The sequence below is a fragment of the Tiliqua scincoides genome, chromosome 1, assembly GCF_035046505.1.
Source record: "Tiliqua scincoides isolate rTilSci1 chromosome 1, rTilSci1.hap2, whole genome shotgun sequence".
NCBI classification, from domain to species: domain Eukaryota; kingdom Metazoa; phylum Chordata; class Lepidosauria; order Squamata; family Scincidae; genus Tiliqua; species Tiliqua scincoides.
Genome location: NC_089821.1, coordinates 36,053,586 through 36,080,137, shown reverse-complemented (window position 1 = coordinate 36,080,137; position 26,552 = coordinate 36,053,586). Strand labels below are relative to the sequence as shown.

The following is a 26,552-nucleotide window of genomic DNA, read 5'->3' as shown; positions in this document are numbered from 1 at the left end:
ATCAATTTGTGGTCTCTTTGTCAAGGCTCTTCCTGTCTGTCCAATATTGCTGCTCTGCTGCTCCACTGCTCCCTCCAGTTTCATGTGGCTAAATCCTGCTCTCCTAGCCTTTGGTTCACTCATTCTTCATTTCCTCATCTTCCACCCTCTGCTAGTAACTGGATTTTGCTGACTTCTCAGCTTTTCCCATGCTATTGTCAAAGCTTGACACTTTTTGTCCCATTATACATCTGTGGGTTTTTCCAGACACTCCATCATAGATTTCTCCATCAGGATAGGACAACCATCTATCAATCACCCAGATGGTGCTGCTTCTCCATCCCACACATGAAGAAGGAAAAGGATGCTTACCCACACTCTATCCACTACTGGAGTGGCAAGAGAGCGACATTTTCATAAGCAAACATCGTTATGGATGGTTTTCTCTGGGGATGATGTCATGCACCTTGAGATGGTGTTGTACACAACTGTTAGACATGGGCTGCTCATGTCCTCACTGATAGTTATAAAGCAAGTCTAGTGCTTGCTTGCTCATGCTGTTTTGCATGCCTTACAAATTTGATTTCCAGAGGCTTGGGGACTGTGTGTTCATTCTGTTTAGAGGACGCCTCCTGCCACATTTTAAAATAACTATCTTAAGCAAGATTGTGCAGCAAGACTTTTCCTAAGCAGCAAAGCTGCATTTGTCCCTTCTGTTCTGTGGGGGAAATGATTGCCATGCCACTGTGGGAAACAGACCTTTACCAGAAGAATCCTTACATATTGTCTGTGGAAGGATTTCTTCCAATGTTATGAACACAGACGTGCTGTCAACATGTCATTGACACACATTTACAAATTACACCAGATGCTCCAAGACTCTGGCAGCCTTCCAAGCACTGGTACCTGCATCTGCTCCTGAAAATGGTTGCATGCAATAATCAATACTTCCACATTACTTCTAAAAATACAGAAGTGCTTTCTGGAGAGGCACTTTCATGTAATTAGTTTGCAACATAAGCAGAAGTCCTAATATTGCTTGCAAATAATGGGTCACTTCCATAAGTGCAAACTCTCTCCAAGAATGGAGGGAACATTCTGCTCTGATGCAGGCCTCCTTCTGCTTGTGCGAGAGCCCTCTGTGCAAGTAGAATACGCCTTTCATTCTCAGAGGAAGTGTCTGTCCATAGAATGTGTTTCTGTTCGTGGAAGCATTATGCTGGATGTGATCCAGTAAGTGAGAAGTTTCATTATAAAATTTAGACCCCAATCCTGAGCTCTGCACGTCGGCTTATTGCCAATGTGCACTGTTGTAAATGTACCATAAGGCACGTTTGCAAGCCCTAACGCTGGGCGAGCACCCGTGCTAGCCCAGCACTGGGCTAGTGTCAGGTGGGCACCCAGCGTCTGTTGCTCGGCGGTCGCATGTATCACCAAGCAGTGGAGAGGAAAGCGGGGCATGGGGGAGGTGGAAAGGAGGAGTTCCGGGGAGGGGGAAGGCAGGCTGAGGGTAGGGGGAGGTGTGCCAGGTGGAGGGAGCAGAGAGGAAGGGAGGTGGGACCGGTTGAGCAACACTCCACTGGATCCTGAGCCTCCGCGTCAGGCTCAGCGCCTAACACAAACGCTCTTAACTTCTTAGCCCCATTGGGGCGCTAATCCCTTTACCTGGGGAAAGGGGACAAAAGTCCCCTTCTCCCAAGGTGCCGGCCACGACTGCCTTTGGTGCACAGGATGCGGTGGCAGCTGTTTTTGGTGCTGCCGCAGCCGCGCACTCCAGGAACTCAGGATTGGGCTCTTAGTAGCTTGATTAATGGACATCTTGAGCCTCAAGATACTTTTAAAAAAAAGAACATTCACAATTTAATAGGGATCATATTTAAGAGACTCGGCATCCATAATATTTATTCCACTATCTATCTCTGTGACCATATTTTCCTCCCTTATTCCTCCATTGGCAGTATTTTCCTCAATGTCAGATTCTTCAGAACTATATTCCACATATGCTTCAGCACTGTTGAGCTGCACATATAAACGTTAACAGTTGGTATCTAGTGCTTTTTAGATTCCAACCCATGTGTGTTATATTGAAACACATATAGAACAGATGTTGCACCTAACGCCACCACCATGGCAGCCTCACTCAATTTATAACTGGGCTCAGAATATCAGCCTGCTTCCTCCCTACAAGCCAAAAATGTTGGGACCTATCTTGGCTTATTCAGAATCTAATTATGCCGCAGATTGACCTCGTTATGCCCAAATCACTGGGTGCTCTCCCATTCCAAAATCCTTCATCCAAATTCTTGCACAAGTGGAACAGTCTTTTCATTCTAGAAGGGAGCTTCCATTCCCAGAGGATCTCCTGATAGCAGGAGCACTCATCAGGATGCTACCCTATGACTGCTAAAGTCCCTGTTCAGTATTTGCAACACGTGTGATTTTTTAAATTATTAATGCCATATGCTAAAAATAAAGGTAATCATTTCAAACAGAGAGAACGCCCCACTTTTTCAAACAGAATTTTAAAGACGTGTGCTTATTTTTGATTGTCTTCCAATATCCTTCGCTGCTCTACTGCTTCATATTATATGACAAGAAGTTTAGCAAGGGCGTTTGCTTGCTTTAAGATGACAAGCATATGAGACATTAAAGGTATATAGTTTTTAATGCAGTTAAAATCAAGCCTATTGAATATCAATGTAAAAGACAGCATAATGTGCATATGTACCAATAGCGTATACCTTTCCTCCTTTATTTTCAATATTTCACTAAATGAATTAAAAATTCCACTTGCATTACTATTCTGAATGTGTCCGTTAAATTAGTCATCATGTTTGAAGTTAAATCTCAAAGGGGTTTGCTTAGATGCAAGTCCTACTGAATTCAAAGAACCCCTATTTCGAGATAAGGACTGCACACCTTAATTTGAAAAGTGCTTAATGGAAGATGCTTAATTTTTCACTTACCATTTGAGATCTATTCTTTGGACAGCCATTGATGTCTTCAATCTTTTCATTTGCTAAAAGTGAGCAGAAAAAGTTATTGAAGATAAACATGCACACACACCCAAAACTTTTTGTAAAGACACCTGGTGCAGTTATTCCCAGAGCACTTGTTGCAGCTAAATCAAACAGCCTGAAGCTGTGGTTGCCCAATCAAAGCATGTGTGTGAAACCCCCAGAGCCGCCAGGCTGAATTCTTCTGCTGAGCCATTCCTCCAGAGACAGCTGGAGAAGGTCACCACAATTTCAAAAGGAGACAACTGGGCTGACAGCATCTCTTAAGTGATGAGTAATCTTTACCAGACTAATGATTTCGAATCTGGAAGTCACATTACTTTTTATGCACGAGTGCATGATTGGTCTGCTTAATACACCATACACGTATACAAGTTTGATGTAAAATAAAAAAAATATTTTTAAATGCTCATTTACTTTACAAGTAGCAGGCAACGTATGTTTCTGATGAAACACTCCAAGAACTTTAACCAACATACACCCACAATGCATGAAAAGCTATAGTGCAAACAAATTGTGCACAGTGCTTAATTTTGCCCAAAGTAGCTGATTGTGCCTAGAAATCAGATTTGAAAGGACTCGCCAAGTATTCAGTTTTCAAAACAATCTGTGACACCACTTCAGTTGAGACTAACATCAGAACATGCGATAGCCAGAGGGGTAGTGACACCTGGGACCCACTCCTTAGGTCAGCCATTTTCAACCACTATGCCGTGGCACACTGGTGTGAAGTGAATGGTCTGCAGGTGTGCCACGGGAGTTTGGGGTAGGGTCATTTATTAATAGGACCATTGGGGGATGTGAGCCCCCGACCAACAGCATAGTGTGTCTTGTCCATTGTCAAAAAACTGATGATGTGCCTTGACAATTTTAGTCCCTTGTCAGTGTGCCGAGAGACAAAAAAGGTTGAAAATCACTGCTTTAGGTCCTCTGAAATCATAGAGGGTCTTGCAAACCTAGTGACCAAATCACTTGCAAGAGACACATAGCTGATTGTGAAAACAAAGTAGGCAGAAGCAAAGTAGGCTTCTCAGGCAGAAGCGCGCATGGCCTCTGGGAACCCAGTGCCTTGGAACAAAGTTCTAGGTAAGGCACTGTGAGTTTAGCCTCTGTGCAAGTTCAGCAGCAGGGCGAGGAAGCCAGGGCCCCAGACACTACCCTTCGCTTCCCTTGAGAAGAGGGCAGCAAACCAGTGAAGGGTTTTTAAGTACCCCAAAACAAACAAACAAACACAAACAAACAAAAAAGTCAGACAGCCAGCAGCAGGGTGGGGGCTATCCAGTGTTATGCATCGAGTGCCACATGTATGACTATATGCCTCTGGGGCATAAGTCATTGGTGTGCCCTTAATGCAAGGAGCTCCAGGGACTCAGGGAACGTGTCTGCTCCCTGAAGCCTTGGTGGCCGACCTGGAGAAGCAGAGGCAGGCAGAGAAGGACCGTGGGGAGACTTCCGGGGATGATCAGGCTTCATCCCAACCTCAGGCGTGCAGCTCCTCAGCTGCCCTGGTGGGAAGTCTCGGGGCTGGAGGACATCATCCTGGAGAGGAAGGAAACAATCCCCTAGGGGGGACCCCTTCTCCAGGGGACGGGTCCATATCTGAACGCACTCAGGATACTCGGCGGGAGGGGGGGTCAGGGGCTTCTTGTAGTGGGGGATTCGATTATTAGAAACATAGAGGGGAGTTTGCGATGGATGCGAGGACCTCATGGTGACTTGCCTGCCTGGTGCGAAGGTTGCGGACATCACTTCTCGTCTAGACAGGCTGGTAGACTGTGCTGGGGAGGAGGTAGCGGTTGTGGTGCATGTCGGCACCAATGACGTGGGCAAGTGTAGCTGGGAGGTCCTGGAGGCCAAATTTAGGCTATTAGGTAGGAAGCTGAAAGCCAGGACCTCAAAGGTAGCGTTCTCTGAAGTGCTACCTGTTCCACTCGCAGGGCCAGCTAGGCAGGCGGAGATCAGGGATCTCAATGCGTGGATGAGACAGTGGTGTAGGGAGGAGGGTTTTAGATTCGTTAGGCACTGGGGAACGTTTTGGGACAAGCGGGGCCTGTACAAGAGGGATGGGCTTCACTTAACCAGAATGGAACCAGACTGCTGACGCATAACATTAAAAAGACGGCAGGGCAGCTTTTAAACCGATCCCTGGGGGAAAGCCGACAGGAGATAAGGGGCATCTGGTTGGAGACTCCTCATCCCTATGGGACAAGGATGTGGAGGTTAGACAACAACAAGGTAAAAGCAGAGTAGGAGAAGAAACTGGGAATGGTAGCATGATGGGATGTGATAGATGGTTTGGCATAATGAGAGGATGCGGAGACAAAGGAGCTAATAAGCATTCCGTGTACAAATGCTTTTATGCAAATGCCTGAAGTCTCCGAGCAAAGATGGGAGAACTGGAATGTTTGGTGACTAGGGAAAACATTGACCTAGTGGGCATAATGGAAACTTAGTGAAATTCAGAGAATCAGTGGGATACCGCAATCCCAGGCTTTAAACTCTACAGGAGGGACAGGGAGGGACGTGTTGGAGGTGGGGTGGCCATTTACATTAAAGAAGGGATAGAATCCTGCAAAGTAGAGATTGAAGGCGATTCAGACTCCACCATTGAATCTCTGTGGGTTAAATTACCAGGCCTGAGGAGCGATGTAATCTGAGTGGGCGTACTATCGTCCTCCAGACCAGAAATCGGAAAGGGACCTTGAAATGAGGAAACAGATCAGGGAGGTGACAAGGAGGGACAGGGTTGTAATCATGGGGGACTTCAATTATCCTCATATAGACTGGGTCAATTGTGTTCTGTCACGAAAAGGAGACCGGATTTCTTGTTAAATGACTGTGCCTTAGAGCAGCTAGTCATGGAGCCCACCAGAGGACACGTGACTCTGGATTTAATATTGTGCGGTACTCAGGACCTGGTTAGAGATGTAAATGTTACTGAGCCATTGGGGAACAGTGATCATGCTGCGATCCATTTCGACATGCACGTCGGGGGAAGAATACCGGGCAAATCTCTCACAAAAACCCTTGACTTCCGACAAGCGGACTTCCCTCAAATGAGGAGGCTGGTTAGAAGGAGGTTGAAAGGGAAGGTAAAAAGAGTCCAATCTCTCCAGAGTGCATGGAGGCTGCTTAAAACAACAGTAATGGAGGCCCAGAGGAAGTGTATACTGCAAAGAAAGAAGGGCTCCAGGAGGGTGCCAAGTTAGAGAGCCCGTAAAGGGCAAGGAAGCTTCCTTCCGTAAATGGAAGTCTTGCCCTAATGAAGAAAATAAAAAGGAACATAAACAGTGCCAAAAGAAATGTAAGAAGGTGATACGGGAGACCAAGAGAGACTATGAGCAACGCTGACTATGAGCAACGCTGACTATGGCCAGCAACATTATGGGGAATTATAAAAGCTTCTTCAAATATGTTAGAACCAGGAAACCCGCCAGAAAAGCGGTTGGCCCTCTGGATGGTGAGGGAGGGAAAGGGGAGATAAAAGGAGACTTAGAGATGGCAGAGAAATTAAATGAGTTCTTTGCATCTGTCTTCACGGCAGAAGACCTCGGGCAGATACCGCTGCCCGAACGGCCCCTCCTGACCGAGGAATTAAGTCAGATAGAGGTTAAAAGAGAAGATGTTTCAGACCTCATTGATAAATTAAAGATCAATAAGTCACTGGGCCCTGATGGCATCCACCCAAGAGTTATTAAGGAATTGAAGAATGAAGTTGCTGATCTCTTGACTAAGGTATGCAACTTGTCCCTCAAAACGGCCACGGTGCCAGAGGATTGGAGAATAGCAAATGTCACACCAATCTTTAAAAAGGGAAAGAGGGGGGACCCGGGAAACTATAGGCTGGTCAGCCTAACATCTATACCACGTAGGATGGTGGAATGCCTCATCAAAGATAGATTCTCAAAACACACAGGCGAACAGGCCTTGCTGAGGCAGAATCAGCATGGCTTCTGTAAGGGTAAGTCTTGCCTCACAAACCTTTTAGAATTCTTTGAAAAGGTCAACAGGTATGTGGATGCAGGAGAACCTGTGGACATTATATATGCGGACTTTCAGAAGGCATTTGACACGGTCCCTCACCAAAGGCTACTGAAAAAAACTCCACAGTCAGGGAATTAGAGGACAGGTCCTCTCATGGATTGAGAACTGGTTGGAAGCCAGGAAACAGAGAGTGGGTGTCAATGGGCAATTTTCACAATGGAGAGAGGTGAAAAGCGGTGTGCCTCAAAGATCTGTCCTGGGACCAATGCTTTACAACCTCTTCATAAATGACCTGGAGACAGGGTTGAGCAGTTAGGTGGCTAAGTTTGCAGACAACACCAAACCTTTCCGAGTGGTGAAGACCAGAAGTGATTGTGAGGAGCTCCAGAAGGATCTCTCCAGACTGGCAGAATGGGCAGCAAAATGGCAGATGCGCTTCAAGGTAAGTAAGTACAAAGTCATGCACATTGGGGCAAAAAAATCAAAACCACATATAGGCTGATGGGTTCTGAGCTGTCTGTGACAGATCAGGAGAGAAATCTTGGGGTGGTAGTGGACAGGTCGATGAAAGTGTCGACCCAATGTGCGGCGGCAGTGAAGAAGGCCAATTCTATGCTTGGGATCATTAGAAAAAGGTATTGAGGACAAAACAGCTAGTATTATAATGCCGTTGTACAAATCGATGGTAAGGCCACACCTGGAGTATTGTGTCCAGTTCTGGTCGACGCATCTCAAAAAAGACATAGTGGAAATGGAAAAGGTGCAAAAGAGAGCGACTAAGATGATTACGGGGCTGGGGCACCTTCCTTATGAGGAAAGGCTATGACTTTTGGGCCTCTTCAGCCTAGAAAAGAGGCGCCTCAGGGGGGACATGATTGAGACATACAAAATTATGCATGGGAAGGATAAAGTAGATAGAGAAATGCTCTTTACACTCTCACATAACACCAGAACCAGGGGACATCCACTAAAATTGAGTGTTGGGAGAGTTAGGACAGACAAAAGAAAATATTTCTTTACTTAGCATGTGGTTGGTCTGTGGAACTCCTTGCCACAGGATGTGATGACGGCATCTGGCCTGGACGCCTTTAAAAGCAGATTGGACAATTTCTGGAGGAAAAATCCATTACGGGTTACAAGCCATGATGTGTATGTGCAAGCTCCTGATTTTAGAAATGGGCTATGTCAGAATGCCAGATGCAAGGGAGGGCACCAGGATGCAGATCTCTTGTTATCAGGTGTGCTCCCTGAAGCATTTGGTGGGCCGCTGTGAGGTACATAAAGCTGGACTAGATGGGCCTATGGCCTGATCCAGTGGGGCTGTTCTTATGTTTTAAAGTAGGTCAGACAAAGGAATGAAAGAGGTGGGGCATGAGAATTAACAGGGCACAGGAGTGGTAATTATTAATATTTCCTTGCTGGATGGGGAACCAAAGTTGAGAGATTGAGGGCCCAATCCTAGCCAATTTTCCAGTGCCGGTGCAGCTGTGCCAGTTGTGCCAGCTGTGCCAATGGGGCATGCTCTGCATCCTGTGGTGGGGAGGCAGTCACAGAAGCTCCTCAAGGTATGGGGACATTTGTTCCCTTATCTATGTATTGCAGTAGCACTAGTGCTGGAATGTTTGATGGATTTGGTTCCTTATCTTGCCAAAAGCCTTCTAGATAAACTACCATTGTATTTGCATTTGATCTCAATGCACAAATGCCTCCATGCACATATGCAACTTTTCCTCCAGTGGAGTTTACCCTTTTGTTAGGAACAAACTCACTACTGTTAGAACAACTCTGTTGTTGAAGAAAGGAATCAGATTATGTTACATAATACAGTATATGGTCCAAATAATACCAAGCAGATCTCCATGCACCAGATGTATAGCATAACAAGAAAATATTCCATAGGGGCAATTCCTAAATTCTCAAACAATATTTCCATCTTCTCCCACTACACTGAGTAACGCACACAAACCAACAGAGGAGCAGGTGAAAACATGCATTGACCAAAATAAGGGAATTTTAAATAGTCATTCCAAACATTCCCAGAAGATGATCTATGACTTCCTCTTTCACCATGTCCAAAGAACACATAAAAGTGGTTTCGTTCCATGTTGAAGCAATGTGCACACTTGCCAAACATTTTCTGATTTTGTAAGGGACAATTTCCAAATTAAAAAATTGCCTAAATGTCTTCAGTTTTTCAGTGACATTTTCCTAGATTATTAGTACATAGAGACAAGGAGTGCTCGAGTCAAACGTAGATGTAAATAGTACATTCTCCCCAGTACAACGGAGTGTATTCCTAAAATAGCTGCACTGGGCAGCTGCTCAGTCTCCCAAACCTACATACATACATTCTACAAATCAAAGCTCTTTTCAGCAAATTGAAAGCTCTGAGTGTATTTTACTAGCTGTCTTCTCTGCTCATCTTATGAAGTTCACTTGGCCCACCTCTTTGCATATTGTGTCAGTCATTTGGATTCACTAGGTCAGCGTTTCTCAAACTGTGGGTCGGAACTCACTAGATGGATTATGAGCCAGTTTCAGGAGGGTTGCATAGCATCTAGCTCAGTTGCTACTGAAAATACAGAGCTGCTGGGCAAGGTGGGGTCCAGTGGGAGAGAGTGCCATGGTGCTTTGCTCTGAACAAGTGGAAAGATGGAACATTGGAAAGGGGGGAGGGCAGTGTGATTGGAGAAAGATCCAAGTCTGAGCTGGAATGTTTGAGTTCTGAGCTATGCAAAATAATAGCATGAGCACGCTGTGTAATGGGACCTTTGGCTGATCAATTGAAGCCTAAGGCCCAAATCCTCACCCACTTTCCAGCACTGGCATAGCTGTGCCAATGGGACGTGTGCTGCATCCTGCAGTTGGGGGGCACTCATGGAGGCCTCTTCAAAGTAAGGGAATGTTTATTTCCTTACCTAGATGCTGCATTGCCCTTATGTTGGTGCTGGAAATTGGGTTAGGATTGCGCCCTAAATAGATGATATCACTGCCAGCCATGACATCACTTCCATGTTAACAACATCACTTCTGGTGGAACTAACGGACAGTCATTCTAAAAAGTGGACCCTGATGCTAAAACGTTTGAGAACCACTGTACTAGGTTAATTCAGGAAGATGTTTATTTGTAGTCAGCAAATGGTTTTATCCGTGTCCTCCTTTTCCCTCCAAAGTTGAACCGGGAAACATTAAAACAAAGGCTCAAATCTATTGTAAAGCTCTTTCTTTCCCAATGCAAGAAAAGGAAGACAAAGCAAGATGGGAAGGAAATGAGAGACCAGAGCACAAGGTGGAAAAAGACTAATTGCAGTGAGAGTCGGTTCTGACAATATGGCAAGACTGTGGCTGAAAAGAAAGCATATGTGAATCCTGCAACATGGTAGCTGCAAACTCACACAGGAGTGAGTGCTGCCTCTATACCATTATTAATGCCACCCTGCTGGTCTTGGCAAAGCTTGACAATAATGCATGCTGATGGCTCTGAGATGTGGTGGCAGCTGAATACTGTCTTCTGGGTGTTCACAATTGAAAAAAGATAATCACACTAATAGGGTGTTTTAAGGCCTTTCTTACATTCACCCCAATGACATTTTTTTGACATTATGAATGCTGTAGCAAGGTCGCAAAGTATCTAGAAAATACATAAACACCTAAATAAACTGGCTCTTTCCAACCCAGGCAAAAGATTCGTCACGCTAGTCTGGTGCAGCTGAGCAATTCTCATGTTCTTCCGCAGGCCATTTTGCTTCTTAAAGTACGTAGTATACTTCTGCTGTTGTGAACACATGAGGTGCTTACACATCTTGTTTAAGTCATGGATGATAAGCACACTAACTATTTATGCTACCATCCTTAGGGGTTTCTTCTTACTAAAATCATTTCTAATAAGCATGTAAAAAATGCACCTTCCTTTTTTTACATATTGGCCCTGAAAACACCCCTCCCCCCGCCCTCTCAAAGGTTATAGCTGCGGATATGCAATAGGAACTTTAAGAAGATAAGAAGAGCCCCATTGGATCAGGCCAAAGGCCTATCTAGATCAGCTTCCTGTATTTCACAGTGGCCCACCAAATGCTTCAGACAACAGGCACACAAGACAACAAGACGCAACCTGAGTCCTGGTGCCCTCCCCTGCATCTGGCCTACTTCTAGAATCAGGAGCTGGCACATACCTATAGTAACTTGTAACCTGTGATGAACTTTTCCTCCCGAAATTTATCCAATGCCGTCTTAAATGCATCTAGAAGAGACGCCATCAGTACTTCCTGTGACAAGGAGTTCCACAGACTACCCAGCATGTAATTTTCTTTTATCTATCCTAACTCTCCCAACACTCAATTTTAGTGGCTGTCTCCTGGTTCCAGTGTTATGTAAGAGGGAAAAGAGTGCCTCTCTATCCACTCTATCCATTTCCTGGATAGAGGACTATCCTGGACTTTGACTGCAGCACCTACATCACACAGCCCTCAAGAATCCTATCGTGGCCCTCAAGAACCTTGTTGCACCCACACCCTCTTCCTGCTTCAGGAGGCTTTTCAATCTCCCTGCCTCACCATTCTGGTTTCTCCTTTGGATGCACAAACAACAACTACACTGTATACAGCAAACAAGAGTACTGCATCCAAATAACTCAACAGCCCCTTCAGAATGCTTGGCATCACAGAAGTCTCTGAGGGGATCCAAATGACCAAAATGGGTGTAAAAATTGGGGGAAATCAGGGATTTCTACCATAGGTATAGTATAAACAGTAATGGGGGTTGTGATGGCTGTAAGCATGTTGGTAAACATGGAGATTATTATATTGAACTACGATTCCTTAGCAGTGCTCTGGGAACCCTAGAAAACATCTAAAGACATACCAAAATTGTATTTGCATGCTCCCCTGCCAGAATAATCCTTGCATGTCTCTAGTCATCTAAAGAATTTTCCAAGAAAAACAAAACAGACTTATTTAACAAAAATTAAAAGACAGGAGAAAAAATCTAGAACAAGAAGAAAACTGTAACCTCTTTTTCATTCATCATAAAAGTGATGCCAAACAAATAAGCTTTTCAGATTGCTTTCAAACGTCCAAGTCCATGCAACAAAAAGTCTTCACAGTTACTCCTATGCAGGGCACAAACATTTCTTGTCTAACTGCATTAACTGTACAACATAATCTGAATAAACTCCAGAAGAGCCAGGGTTGACAAGAAGAAAGGAAAGAGAAGCTGTGGCACTGAGGCCGTCTGCCTATGAAAAAATACAGGTTGGCCCTTTTAATCTGTGGGTTTGGTACCCACAGATTTGATCACCTCCAAACACATTTGGTGGCCCAACCTGGACCCTCCAAATGGGAGCTATGCAGCTTCCCCAGGCTCAGAATGCCTTATAAGGGCATAAAAACATCACTTTTGGTCCGTCCATCCCTCCGAAACTGGAATTTCTTTTTCTTGCCTGAAAAAAGGCATTCTGGGAAGCCACATACAGCCTCCTCAGAACACTCTCCGGATGTGAACAGAGCACAGCTCCAGTCGCATTCAAAGAGTTTTTGGTGCCCTAATCCGCTGATTTGATCATCCATGGAAGTCGGTATCTGCAGGGGTTCTGGGAACGGAACCCCTGTATATAACGAGGGCCCATTGTACTGCAGTTAAAAAAAATACTTCAAGGTCCTTAATGCTCTTTAGTCCTTGCACTTTTTTCACCGTTCCCTTCACCTTCCCTTCACCCTCCCAAATAGGATGGGGGGATGCAGAGGGAAGGAGGATCCGTGCAAACACCCCCCTTGCCCCCCCCAACAGAAGTTTCCATTCACAGGATATAGAACATAATCCATAGCCACTTTTGCACTATGGCTGGAAACCTGTTCACACTCCTCTGGAGTAACTGAATTTAAGGGGTACTTCCAAGTGGACACACATAGAACTACACTGTAATAATACTTTTAGAACAGACTGGACTTCCGTAACCAAAAAGAAGGAAAACATACGATGCCCCTCTGGAGCTTCCCACAAAATGTTTTTTATCTATCTGGACAAGTTGTGATGCTGTAGCTTCCGTTTCATCAGTATTCTAAAGCTGCTGTTGTTACCACCCTGGGTGCATATTATCACTTCAGATGTGGCAATGAGATTCACTTTGCCTGAAGCTAGTACATATGGGATGCAAATGACTATAATTCTTTCAGTGGCAATTTGGAAGATTAAAATAGGAACAGGTGTGTTTAAACATGGGTTTTTCTGCGAAGCAGAAGAGGTCTTTGAAAAAAAAGAAAATATTTTATCTCGTGCATTAACCTTTCAAAGTGCTCTAAAAACAACTGGTTTCAAGCACTAACACAGCAGATGGAATCGGCAGAGGATAATTAAACCAAGTGTCCCTTCCAGCCCTTGAAAATACACTATGTTAGTTGCCCCCCTTTATTGTATTTACTGAAAATGCAGAAATAGTAAATTATAAACTGACGTTATTATATGAAGAATACAGGTGTGCTCCAGTATCCGTGGATACCAGGGATTCCACCTGCCCTCTGGAGGTGAGCCCTTCTGAGCCCTGCAGAGGCCATGTGCATCCATCCGTGGCCTCCATGGGACTCTGAATGGCCATTTAGGCAAAAAAAAAAAGTCACTTCTGGTTTTATAAAAACCGTGCCTCTAGAGGGTATGGGGAATGTAGGGGTGCTCCCCACAACTGTGGTCAAGTGAAACCATGGATACAGGATCTGCGGATACGCCCCCCCGTACATATCTTTTTAATGATTTTTTTTTGTACTATACTCGTTTTGAGAGTTTGTATATGGGTGTGTCTTTAAAAATTAGAGTTGACTGGACTCTGTGCACAGTTTGCCATTCAGATCCATGCCCCTGGGCAATTGACACTACCCCATACAAGCAATGGAGTGATAAAATTATATGCTTAAATGCCTTCTTTCAAATCAGACCAAAATCCAGCTCTTCAAGACCCAGAGACAATGGGTTCCATGTGCATAATCAAAGGATGATCTATCAGTTTGGGACAGAATGGTGTCACTTTGAACAATTCTATGTGTTCCATAGGTTTTAGTCCCTATTTCTAAGCCTTCACTGTCAAGTTTCTAGCCCCCAGTCATTTCCCAATGCAGTTTCAGATTGGAAAAAATGCCTTCTGTGCTTGTTTGCTTTTTGTGACATCACTTCCATAAGGGTCCATTCATCACTTTGGATTACCAGGGAACTGGGGTCAGCAAAGAGTCTGGGGAATGGTTAGGACACAAGTGATGCAAAACTTAGAGCAATCACAATTGAATGCAAGTAGAGCACTTTATGGTGCCTACTCTGTGGCAATGATGGCAGCCAAGAAATCCTGTCTTCAGGTTGTCATCTGGCTGAGCTTGTCTGGGTGGTGAGGGGCCTACTCCAACTTGACTCAGAGGAAAATGTGCAGGAGGTTGTTCCTGAATCAACTTGCCCGTGCACTAAGATAGTTTTTGGAGATGCTTCTCCAGTTGCAGCCATCATCTAGGTCAGTGGTGCTCAAAGTGCCAACTGCTGTACACTGGGAATGCATTCGCGGGCCTGGTCAACGCTTTGAGTTCCAGAGTGCCATGTCTCTTCATGTCCCCCAATCAGGATGATGTGATCCTGTCCGCCAATCAGGGCAGTCCCCTGATCAGGGCAATCATGTCTGCCCAGAAATCCAGGTACAATGCCCGTTTGGGCCCTGTTCCATAGATGCGATTGGCCAGAGCGTCGGGTCATCCTGATCGGAGGACTTGAAGAGACGCGGCACTCCAGAACAAAGAGCACTGGTCACAGGAGGGACAGATTCGGCCGAATGCCAGATCTGGCCCTTGGGCCAGGGTTTGCCTTGCCCTAATCTAGGTGAAGCAGATGGCAAATAAAATACAGGTGCACCCAGTACCTGCAGATCCAGTACCCACAGTTTCAATTATTTGCAGAGGATAATTCGCAGAAGAGGATACATTTTTCTTTACTTTCCCTACCTTTTTAAAGGGTGCCCCTGGTATCTGTGTGTGTGTGTGGGGGGGGGGGTTGTCCGGAACAGAACCCCTGTGAATTCCGGTCACACCTGTATAAACATCTCTTTATGAAACTGGTAGACATAGCTGTTCTAGCCAATCAAGAGTATTAGGATCAGCTTAAGGTAATGCAAACAAAGATAATGAGGACAAGAGCGACCACCCCTGAAGCTAGTGAGGAACCAGTATGTCTATCTAGTACTTTGGGCACAAAGTGTCAAAATACCCAGTGTCAACATCATCTCTCTGTTCATTCTAATTTGTACTAATAGACTTTTTGAACTTTCAGTCCTCTGATTTTCCACCCGTCCATTCTATGGGTGAGAATCTAAATTTTCTGTAGAAATTTATAGAAAACTCTGTAGACAATATACCTTTCAATAATCAATGCAACAAACGCAGCAGGCGCAAGTGACACACTGTCCACTTCAGTAAGCTGCAGAGCACCCCTCATTTCTACACATTAGTATGAACTGAGGATGCCAACAGCATACAGGCGTGTGCCCCTTAGTGACATTCCGGCCAACACCAGATTGCGACCACCGCTGGTCATGTGGTCTTCACGGGGTGCATATTTCAAGTCTCCGAAGACAAGGGGAACTCTGCTCCCCTCGCCTCCGGAGGCCAGTTCCAACTTCCCAGAGGCAGCGCACATCTGCTTGCTGTCTCTGCGAGGCTCAGACTGCCCCAAGCACACGAGAGACATGATTTTCCAGATTCCTCCGTGAAACCGGAAGTCATGTCTTTTCCACGATTCTGGAAGTCTGAGCTTCCCATACAGCGGGTGGATGCGTGCTGCTTCTGGGAAGTTCGAACTGGCCTCCAGAGGTGAGGGGAGTGGAGCATCCCCTTGCCTGCAGAGGCTTTGCATTGCATCAAGCCACGCTTGGTGATGGGGGGGCCAGTCTCTATCCCTGTCGTTAAGCAACGCATGACTGTATTTACATTTTTCACAGTTTTATACTGCCCTTCTTCCAAGGAGCTCAGGTTGGTGAACACAGTTGCTCTCCTCAGTGGTGGGCCTGGAGGGGGGGAGCAGGGGGCAAATGCCCCGAGTGCCACACCCACAGTGTTGCAGATTGCTCGGAGAGTCTTGTGAGTTTCCAACACAGTCTTAAACAGTACTTCCCGTTTCCCAGAAGTACTGTTTAAAACTGTGTGAGAAGCCTCAGAAGGCTTTCTGAGTTGTCCCTAACATCGCATGAGGCTCCACTAACCTGGGTAAGTATAGGGGGTGGTGTGGTATGGGTGTGGGGTGGCATCGCAGACATTTGTCCCAGGGCATGACAAGGTGCAGGCCTGTTACTGGCTCCCCTCCTTTTGCCCTCACAACAACCTTGCAAGGTAGGTGAAGCTGAGAGATAGTGACTGGCCCAAGATCACCCAAGAAGCTCCACGGCTGTGCAGGGATTTGAACCTGGATCTTCCAGGTCTAACAACTACACCATCCTGGCTCTCCTATTTGGAACTGGACCTTTTGTCACTACAAATGAGATAAATCATACCCTGAGTATTTTGATACAGTAATCTTGAAGTTTAGCTATCATAAGTCTCTATTTACAGTCAGCTATGGCTGAGGGCTGGCTCATACTTGCAAGTACATCACTTGATTTCTTGATACCTGATTATTGCACATTTGATACAAGCAGACTGGCAGTCAAATTTATACCCTTGCTATTGAAATGCATTGTTTGAGATGATAGAGGTAATATTAATGTTTGGACTGTAGAGTTAGCTCTGTGATGATGAAGCATTCACACATTCAAATAACTGATGAACATGCAGTTGTAAACCAGCTCTTAGGGACTGTGATATTTCTGAAGTTATGTGATAGGCCAAAGCTATGTTGGGACCTGTACCGCAACTGCTAACACCTCCCTGCTTTAAGGCTGTTCTAATGATATACCTTCAGTTGATTTGTTTTAGAAAGCTGATAAATACATACATTTTAAAAATCAATAGCTCATTAAAAACAATTTTTTTCTTAAAGGAAATTTACCCACCATCTTATATCTTATTTAAAAACAATTTTTTTCTTAAAGGAAATTTACCCACCATCTTATATCTTCCTGCAGAAGTTTCTCAAGCTAATACGAAAGCAGAATTTACGTAGCTAGCTCATGAATTATTCCAATACCAGTCAAAGAGAAAAAAGAAAAAAGGGAACATACAACAACAGCCATGGGAAAATCATTAAAACAAACCTTGTTACTAGCTTCTTCTGCCTCTTGTTGTTCTACATGATACCGCTGCATTGAGAGCTCTTAGCAAGGACAAATACTTTCCCTGCAATCTTGTTGTGAGGTTTTATCAACTATTACAACTGGTGGATCCAAATTACTGTAGTACCACACATGTTTGCTATTTTAGTTTTTCTAAAGAGGATGTGATCCTGACTGAGCTGTTGTAGCTGTGAAACAGCAAAAGGCAAAACGTACTCACCTACAACCTGGATGATTTCAGCCAGTAAAACTCCATCAGTTACATCTTGCTGCAGGTCCTTTATCAAGCGTTTGTGGCCGGATTTTGCTAGGTAGTGATTGGCCCAATCTGTGTAAATCTAGAAAAAAAAGATATAGGATAAAGGCTGCATATTAGGCAACAGATTCAATTTGCCTTTTAAATAATAATTTTCTCACTTTAAACTACTTAAAGGAACCACTGAGGTTCGCACTCCCTGGAACAGAGCACTCCTCTTTCCAGAGCTGCTTGAAACAAAGTTAGCAACATTAAAATTCAAGGCATTGTGCTGATCAAGTATTCAGCTTATTATAGCAGGGCTTTCTTGTATAGAGAATTTTGACATCAGAACTGAAGGAAACTAAAGAAGGCTTCTAAACATGCTACAGCCTGAATGGGTTATCAGACATGGAACTAAACAGTCTGTAGCAGACACTGGACTGAATTTCTCTATTTACACTAAAGAATTCAATGTTTCGCCTGAATCACAGTACTGAAGACCCCTGAAAGACATCTTTTTTTCAATTCGAGCGAATATTTTAAAAAATTATAAACAGTTTTTGCATAACAAATTCTTTGTGCATGTTAATCATTGCTACCATGTGATATCAGCTAGTTTTATTTAAACTGATACATTCCTTTAGAAGCAAGTCAGAAATTTATATTCTCATTCACATTGTGCGTGTCCCGTTCTCTTTACCACACACAGTCAGCTCTAAAATTGGTATTAAAAATTAGGTTGGTGAAATATACTGTATATCCTTTCCATCTCAAAATATAAACACACACAAATGCCTACAGAAGATTTCTCCACCAGGGAGTTCAATATTGTTACTTGGATTTGTTTTTTTTGACAAATTGATAGAGATATCTATATCTAAGGCAAGAACACATTGCAGAATCTCTCTAAGTAACAACTTCACACACCAAATGGAAAGGTACTTATCATTGAAGTCCATCCCATAATACCGCTATCAAAGTTGAATTCCACTTTCTGTAATGCTCTGTTTTTAAGATGTGCAGACTGCAATCCCTACATGCTAACTTGTAAGGAAGCATGACTGAATTAAAAGCCTCTTGCATTCAAGTAAAGATGGACTGGCTGGATTGGACTGTCAGGGTATTAAAGATATAAATGCTTTGTTCAATGTTGCTGAGACTATAAATCATAAGTACTGCCTGAATATTTTCAGTAAAATAATTTAATCCATCATAAGCCAAACATACGCCCATCTCCTGGTTCCTTTTAAAGAGTCATTTCAAGAGTGAACGTGGGTGTTTTGAAAAGAAGGTAATGGATCTTTCCAGAGTTATATTAACTGCTAAATAAATATTGTAATGGAACCCACTTTTTCCTTAACAAAATAAACACAAATTCTGAAAGTGATTTTGAAAATTAAGTTTCTGTATGAGAATTGAATACTATAAAGTGTAGCAAAAATCAGTGTTTATACTATAGTATTGAGCGAAGTCAGAACGGATCAATTGAAAAAAATTAGCATAATACAGTAGCAACAAAAATTGACAGGATTAAACTCCAGACACTAATGAGAGTTGTTTGATTCAGACGTAACCACCAACAGGCACAACTGCCAGGTTTGTGCTCCCTCATTTTCCTTCCAAGAGGAAGGGATGGGAACATTCAGTTGTGGTTTGCAATAAACCATGGATTGCCATTTCATCCGACTTTAACAAATTGTGGTTTGTGCAAACCATAGATTGTTCCTTAATCAGGATATCAAAGGATTGTGTGCTGCTAACAGCAATGGTTTGCACTGACCATAGTTGACTTTACTTGGATGAAACAACAATTTTTTACAGTTTGTTGCAAACCAGAATTGGACTCTTCTTACCTGCTCTTCTTGTTAACAAAAGAGAGGGAAGAAGTAAATGTATGAGCCCAAGGCTTGTCCCAATCATTTTCATAACAAATCATGGTTTGTTGCTAAATCTTAATGAAGCAAGGAATTTGCTAGACTCTTATTTGACTTAACCTTCTTTTCAAAGAAAACTAAGAAAGTTCACTGTATTTGTTTGAACTGAGTGCAGAAACCTGCAACTTTCTACATCTCAGTACCTGATCCTATTACCAGCTGCAACACCACAAACCTATTCAGACCACAAAAAGGCACAGTATGACAACATACTATCTTCCTAATGCCACCAAAAATAACTTTAGGGAGCACTGTTTGTGTGCATGTATCCAGAAACTATTAATCTAATAATTCAGAAGTGAGTTCAAAGCTCACTCCTGCATATACTAATTTAGAAGTAAGTTCTGTTGAAACCAATGGGACGTTCTTCCAGATAAACCACTATAGGACTGGTACAAGTGCCTTATGCTTGGATGAATAAAGTTTTCCCTCAACTTCATTTATTTAGCTGGACTTCACCCAGTTAAAATATTTTGGGAACTGTCCTATAATCTCCAGTCACCTCAGATGCCATTCTGAATTCACTTATTTTAGTAGCAGGCCATTACATAGATCTTACTAACATTCAGCTACGAGCCTTCACAACATTTCAACTGTAATATGAAATGCATAAACCTATGCTCATTTTCTCAGTAAATGAGCCGGCAGTATTTTGCATTCATTGCTGCTTCATCTATGATGAGAACACTTAATTGTGTGGAAGCACAGGAGACAATAAAGATTAAATTATGTAATCCCTGCAGTATCTATTCACATCAGTCAAATCATCTGCAAACATCACATCACATTTTTGCAAACAAAAAACATAAAATATGAAAATATTCATATTTTAAAAATGTACCTGGGTGGGTTAGAAATGTTTTGGACTAAAATAAGCACAAATGAAATAAAACTCATGTCTAAAATTGCTTTAGAATGTCAATACACGTCCAGCTGAATGTCAGAACAGAAGATTCTTTAATGACGCTGATAAAGTAGAGGGATCATTTTTAACTGTTAAGACTAGAAAAACCATTGCGTTCAACGTGTGAATGTTGTGTGCATCAACTATAATATTACAAAGGAAGTGATGAAAGAACAGTCACTGGAACATTTAAAATAACATTAGCAAATTCACAGGAAAACATTGTCCCAGAAACTATTGTTTATCAGATGCAGACAAATGCATTTCATCCCCCCCCCCCAAAAAAAAGGGGGAACTCATCTTTCAAACACATCTGCGTATCAGGGACATGCAGTCAGGGGAGGCAGAGCTCCAACTATCCTGCTCTAACTCTCAGCCCTCCCCTGTGACTGTGCATGCTCCACCCATCTTTTGAGTGGTTGCATGATCACAGGGGAGACTAAGCTGCTGCTAGACTAGCACTGAAGCAAATGAGAGCCAAGCCTCTCCAGTGATCACACAACCACTCTGAAACTGGGTGGAGCACACGCATAATGATTCCTTGTGATTGCACACACACTCCACCCAGTTTCAGAGTGGTTGTGCAAGAGCTGGAGAGGCTGAGTTCTCATCTGCCTCAGCTAATCTCTTCCTGTATAGAGACTGTATAGAGTCTCTCTGTATAACTTCACAGAGGCAGCAAAAACTCAGCCTTCCCAGCGATTGCGCATGCAGAAGCTTGATGACCTGGTCATTGGGCAGCGGTGTCATTCTTCCAAGCCACCAAGCTCTGTGCAGAGTGTCTCCCCAGCACTGGATTTCACCAAACATCACTACTGTGTACACCTTTTATTAACTCAGTCTCTCTAAACAAAAACTTTCAAGTTTTGTACAGCTTTTGAACAGATGAAGCAACCATGACAAATAAACCATTGGTCCATCTAGAACAGAACTGTCTATTCTTGGCAGTCAGTGCTTTTCCAAGGTCTCAGACAGAGGCCTTACCCAGCTGCTATTACAAAAGATTCTTCTGGAGATGTCAGAAATTTTTGCATGAATGGCACGTGTTCTACTAATGAGGTCCAAAGTAGATGTGGCAGTTGCCATTTCATTATGTCCTGTATAAACACATAATTGCCCCAATCATATAGAACAGTGGTTCTTACACATTTAGCACTGGGACCCACTTTTTAGAATGAGAATCTGTCAGGACCCACCAGAAGTGATGTCATGACTGGAAGTGACATCATCAAGCAGGAATATTTTTAAAAATCCTAGGCTGCAATCTTACCCACACTTACCCGGAAGTAAGTCCCATTCACTATCATTGTTAAAAGCATATACATGTTAGCCTGTTAAAAGTACAGAGCTGTAACATTTCCTCAAATGCAGTCACATGCCATGGTAGCATCAAATCTAATATATTAAAAATAAAATATTGAAATGAATGGGGACCCACCTGGAATTGGCTTGTGACCCACCAAGTGGTTCCCGACCCACAGTCTGAGAAACACTGATATAATGGAAGGGTTTGAACTTAAACAATAAAAGGGGCACATGGATAAGTTAAGAACCCAATGACTTGTCCCCCAGAGTTTCTTTTCCCTCTGCTGGTCCACTCAAATCAAGTTCCAATTCTAGAATTTATATCCCTGGCATACCTAGTTTAAAAGATCACAAACAACAGTGAAGAAGAACCTCTGAGTATGACCCTGGAGAGATGCTGCTGTTCAAAGAAGATAATTCTAGAGCAGGGGTGTCCAAATATTTTGGCAGGAGGGCCACATCATCTCTCTGATACTGTGGCGGGGGCTGGGGAAAAAAATTAATTTAAAATTTAAAATTTGAATAAATTTACATAAATGACTATATTAGAGATGGAACTTACATGAATGAATGAAGGTCTTGCAGTAGCTCAAGGCCTATAAAAGGTCTTGCACAAAGCAAGGCCAGCCTTTCCTTCGCTGCTACTGCTGTATCACAGACGTGAAACAGCAAGTAGTGGAGGGAGCCCTCACCCCACAGCTCAGTTGAGAAGTCGAACAGTCGTTCACTTGCTGACAGCAGTTGCGTCGGGCCAGCATGGGCGCCAACAAGTCTGTGGAGGGCCAGAGTCTCATTGGAGACGGGGGCTCCCAGGGGGCCTGATTGAGAACCCCCAAGGGCTGCAAGTAGCCCCCAGCCCGGGGTTTGGGCACCCCTGTTCTAGAGGAATGGCCTGACTCACTCTGAGATAGCTTCAAATGTTGGTATATATCCCTTGGTTAGGTGAAGAGCACTTGGGAGAGGAGTTCAAACCTGTGAGTTGGGCTGGGGGTTTCAGTGCCCCTCACTCATACACTCCTTTTTGCTGTTAAAAATTTGACCTTTATTCCTGCTTGCTACAGAATTGCTGGCATAATCTCTAGCTGGACCCTGGCCTGTGGATTCGCCTTTTCTTTCTTGTTAAAAGGGTTTTTTAAAGTGTGTGAAATCATTGCACTGTATTGAAGAACTGCTCTTAAGTCACATCAGCTATCTCAAATAGGAACTCTCTATGGAGAGAAAAAAAAAACACACTTCCACACACGCACACTCCTTTCTGTACTCTAAATCTGAATTAGGGGTGTGACAGGTCAATACTATTTTTGCAAATCGAACAATTAGTCAGTTCACCGCTGAAATGCTAAACATGGAACCATCACGGTTTTGACAGATAACCTCATAAGTCAATACAGAGAGGACACTGCCTGTAGGAAAACAAGAGCAGGACCTGAAGAAACAACTACATTCTGAACTCTGGAAGCTTAAAAACACAAGTTGTGGGGAAATATGCAAGTGTAGCTGTCAAAAGGGGAGTCTTGTCAAAAGTTTGAACTGTCACCCACACCCAACAAGAGAGGAGTGGTCATGACAGGTGAACTGGATTTATCCAGGAGGCAAAGGCATCTTCTGTCATGTGTACAAAAGTTCCCATGGAAGGTTTGTTTTGCTTTTTGGGAGGGAAAAAATCTTGGCACATTTATTTACCTAGGTTTTATCAATCTGACAAACCCATTAATCAAAAAACTAAGCCACGCTTCAATTTGCTAAGAGTCTCAGAGAGTGATTTGATAAATGCAAGACAAAGCTTCAGGAAACATGTCTTACTTGCTGACAGGAATTTGGAATCTACCAGATATGGGTTACCAGTGCTAAGTTTTTGATTAATTATCAAGAGTCAACACTGCTATCAGGGCCAGTTTTAGGGCGATTCGGCCCAATCAGGCCTCATGCCGAAGGGGGCGCCACACCAGGATGGGGAATGGACCACTTGCTGCCGCAGTGGACACCTCGCTCTGCAGCTGAAGCTCGTGAAGTTGTTATAGCAAGTTGAGGATCTCTGCTGGTGGATCCTCCTGTCTGTCCCTGTATCCAATTGGCCTGAAATCACCCCCCCCCAAGCAGTTAGTGGTGATGTCATCATGTCACTGCCAACTACTTCCAGGTGCCACAGTTTGCAGGAGGTGCCATTGGCCCTGGACCTGCTGCTGCTGCTCATCCTGGTAAATAGTGAGGGCTGTGTGAGTGGGGACCCATGAAAAAAGGTTTTGTGTTGGGCCCCACAGCTCCTACGGCTGGCCCTGACTGCTATCCTCTCATGACTGGTCCATGCAAGTCACCTAACTCACTTCAGTTCTAATGCAGTCCTTTAAATGAGGAATGTAAAGGCATGGGGAAGAAGCCATTTACCAGAATCCTCCCTTGCAGTCCCTCTAAAGGGGACAGAAACTGTGATGCACACTGGGAGTTCTAAAAGGATTGTGCAGGAAGCAACAAGGTAAGTGACTGCTGTTTTGTTTCCTTTTGGGCAGCAGTAGCAGATCTGATCAGGCTGTCCTGGTATCTTTCTAACAATCTAAAAAAACAACAGAAGAAGGATAAGAAGGTGAAAAAAATCTTCTAGGGTACATCAAGATGATGTATGAAATGAACATATTTTATGTCCTTTTTCAGATTAAGCATAATACAGTAAATGACTGGCCATGATCCAACCAGATTTTATTGATACAATGGCAGAGTTAAGCAGGTGTTTAGTTCCCTCACTGAACTAGCTTAAAGATATTCACCTTTGGTTATGTTTTGTTCACTCTATGCTTTTCCTAGTAACATGGTAATGCCAAACTGGGAAAGTAATAAGTCAATGCAAGTTCCATTCAAATAGAATATGGCTGCAAAATTTTACCAAATGTATGCTTACTTGGGAGTAAGGCCCACTGAACTCAATAGACTTTACTTTTGAGTACACATACATAGGCTTGCATTGTACTTTACGTTACTCACACCACACACAGTCTGGCCTTGGACATACCAGACTCCGGCAACCTTCCTGAGTCACCTGATAAAGTTCTCCATGCAGTAGCATGTAGCGAGGTGGGTGTGCTGGGAGAATGAATCGGCGCCACTTCTCATGCCAAATTAGCAAGACAGAGGAGCAAAGATGCAGATGATAAAGTTCTATATAACTGCTGTGCAAGAGTGCCTTAAAAACTCTTCTAGATAATATTCATTTTCACAGACTACAACCTAGCATAAAATGTCCAATTTCTCTTCTTGCCCATTCCGAACAAAGCAGACATTTGCTGCTGCCTCTCTGAGCATTTTCTTTTTGAAGAGGTGCATGAATCAGTCTCTCATGAGCATGACTCAAGTAGACACCACAGTAACAGCTGAACTCTACACTTTTGACAGCAAGGACCATAATTAGAACTGGCCAGAGAGAAAGTGTTCTTGTTAGTCAGAGCAAAAAGCACCACAAAGGAAGCATGCATTAAAGTGCCCTGTCTCTCCCAGCACTATCTAAAACCACAAGGGACTGCTGAGATTCACGCTAGACTTAAAATTAGAATCAGCACACAGAGGTGATCCTCACAGGAACATTCACATTTACTGCTTGTCATGAGTAATACACAATCCTACGCAATGCAATAAAAAGGTGCAAGTGGGAAACAGAGTCTTAAGTCAAAAATAAGTTTCCCTAGGGATCACTTTAAAAAAGGGGGCGAGAAGAGATGGGCCAGCATCTCAGCTCCAATCACTTACAATAGCTTGCCAGCAAGTTCTGCTGCCACAATGCCACTTTCACCACATCTTCTTTGCCTCTACACTGGTAACAGGACCCCAAGTAGAAACACTCACAGGGCCCCAGATCCTTTATCTACTGACTCAGTATTTGCAGTGGTGCAATTTTTTCTGTACTTGTAAATATCCTGTTATTGAACTACATTTCAACAGCAGTAATTAAGCGATGTATCAGGAACCCGCTATGCAATATAGTAATACTTCTGACAATGCTGCTTCTGTTAGCACTACTTCTTTACAGTGCTTTTTATTCCAGCATTTTTGACAGTCATTCTACCCAATGCAAGCAGTACATTCTGGGCTAAACAACTCCCAACGTATTAGTCCAGTGGTTCCCAAACTGTGAGGTGTGGCTCCCCAGGGAGCTGTGGAAACCAGTCAGGGGACCTGCGGAATCCTCACAAAAAACCATCTGCCCTATACAATGTATAGGACTGTGGCCCTAATGGGGAGCTGTAGTCAATGGCCCAGTAGGTCAAGGGAGCCGCCAGTCAAAAAGTCTGGGAACCACTGTACTAGATTACTGTCTTCCATAGCACTGTTTCAAGCAGCAATGGACTTTAAAGGAATGTATTCCAGCGCCACTGGAGGCATTTCTTAGTTTTTTTTTGGGGGGGGGGGGGTTTAACCGTTTAAACAGGAATTTAAAAAAAAACCATCATCGAAGTATTGCTTTGTTTTAAAGATATGAACTAGAATTGCTGTCAGTCTTACAGAGTTAGTGTCAACAGCAAAAAATCACCATAAAATCTCATTGGTTAAGGTTGGCCAGGGGTGCAAGAATAATTCCAGATACCAAAGCCCAGATCAACTGTTTACTTGTTATTCACAAAGATCCCAGTATGGGGGGGGGGGTATCTGCATATCCTGTATCTGTGAATTCACTTATCCATGGATTGGGTCCACAGTCCCCCCACGCACCCCCTCCAGAGTTGCTCTGCTCCCCTTGCCTCCGGAGGGTTGTCCGAGCCTAGCAGAGGCCACACACATTCATCCATGGCCTCTGCTGGACTCAGACTGAGCCTTAATGTTAAAAACACATGACTTCCGGTTTCTCCCTGAAGCAGGAAGTGGAGTTTTTGATGCCTTATAAGGCATTAGGAAGCCCAGAGAAGCTCTCAGGGCTTCCCTGAACCTCCCAATACCTTATGAGACATTAAAAACATCACTTCTGGTTTTCTGGAAAAACTGGAAG

The 26,552-nt window shown here is 43.6% G+C and overlaps 1 protein-coding gene across 4 annotated transcripts in view; it reads right to left on the bottom strand.

Moving 5' to 3' along the window:
- Positions 1 to 26,552, bottom strand: part of NAV2 (neuron navigator 2) — a 341,851-nt gene that overhangs the window by 216,378 nt on the left and 98,921 nt on the right. For all 4 annotated transcript variants that reach the window (XM_066636906.1, XM_066636923.1, XM_066636914.1 and 1 more), the window contains exons 2-3: positions 17,423 to 17,540; positions 2,946 to 2,998 (exon numbers count right to left, since the gene is read on the bottom strand). In XM_066636906.1, the coding sequence (XP_066493003.1) occupies positions 2,946 to 2,998; positions 17,423 to 17,540 (171 nt within the window). The remainder of the gene's footprint in view (positions 1 to 2,945; positions 2,999 to 17,422; positions 17,541 to 26,552) is intronic.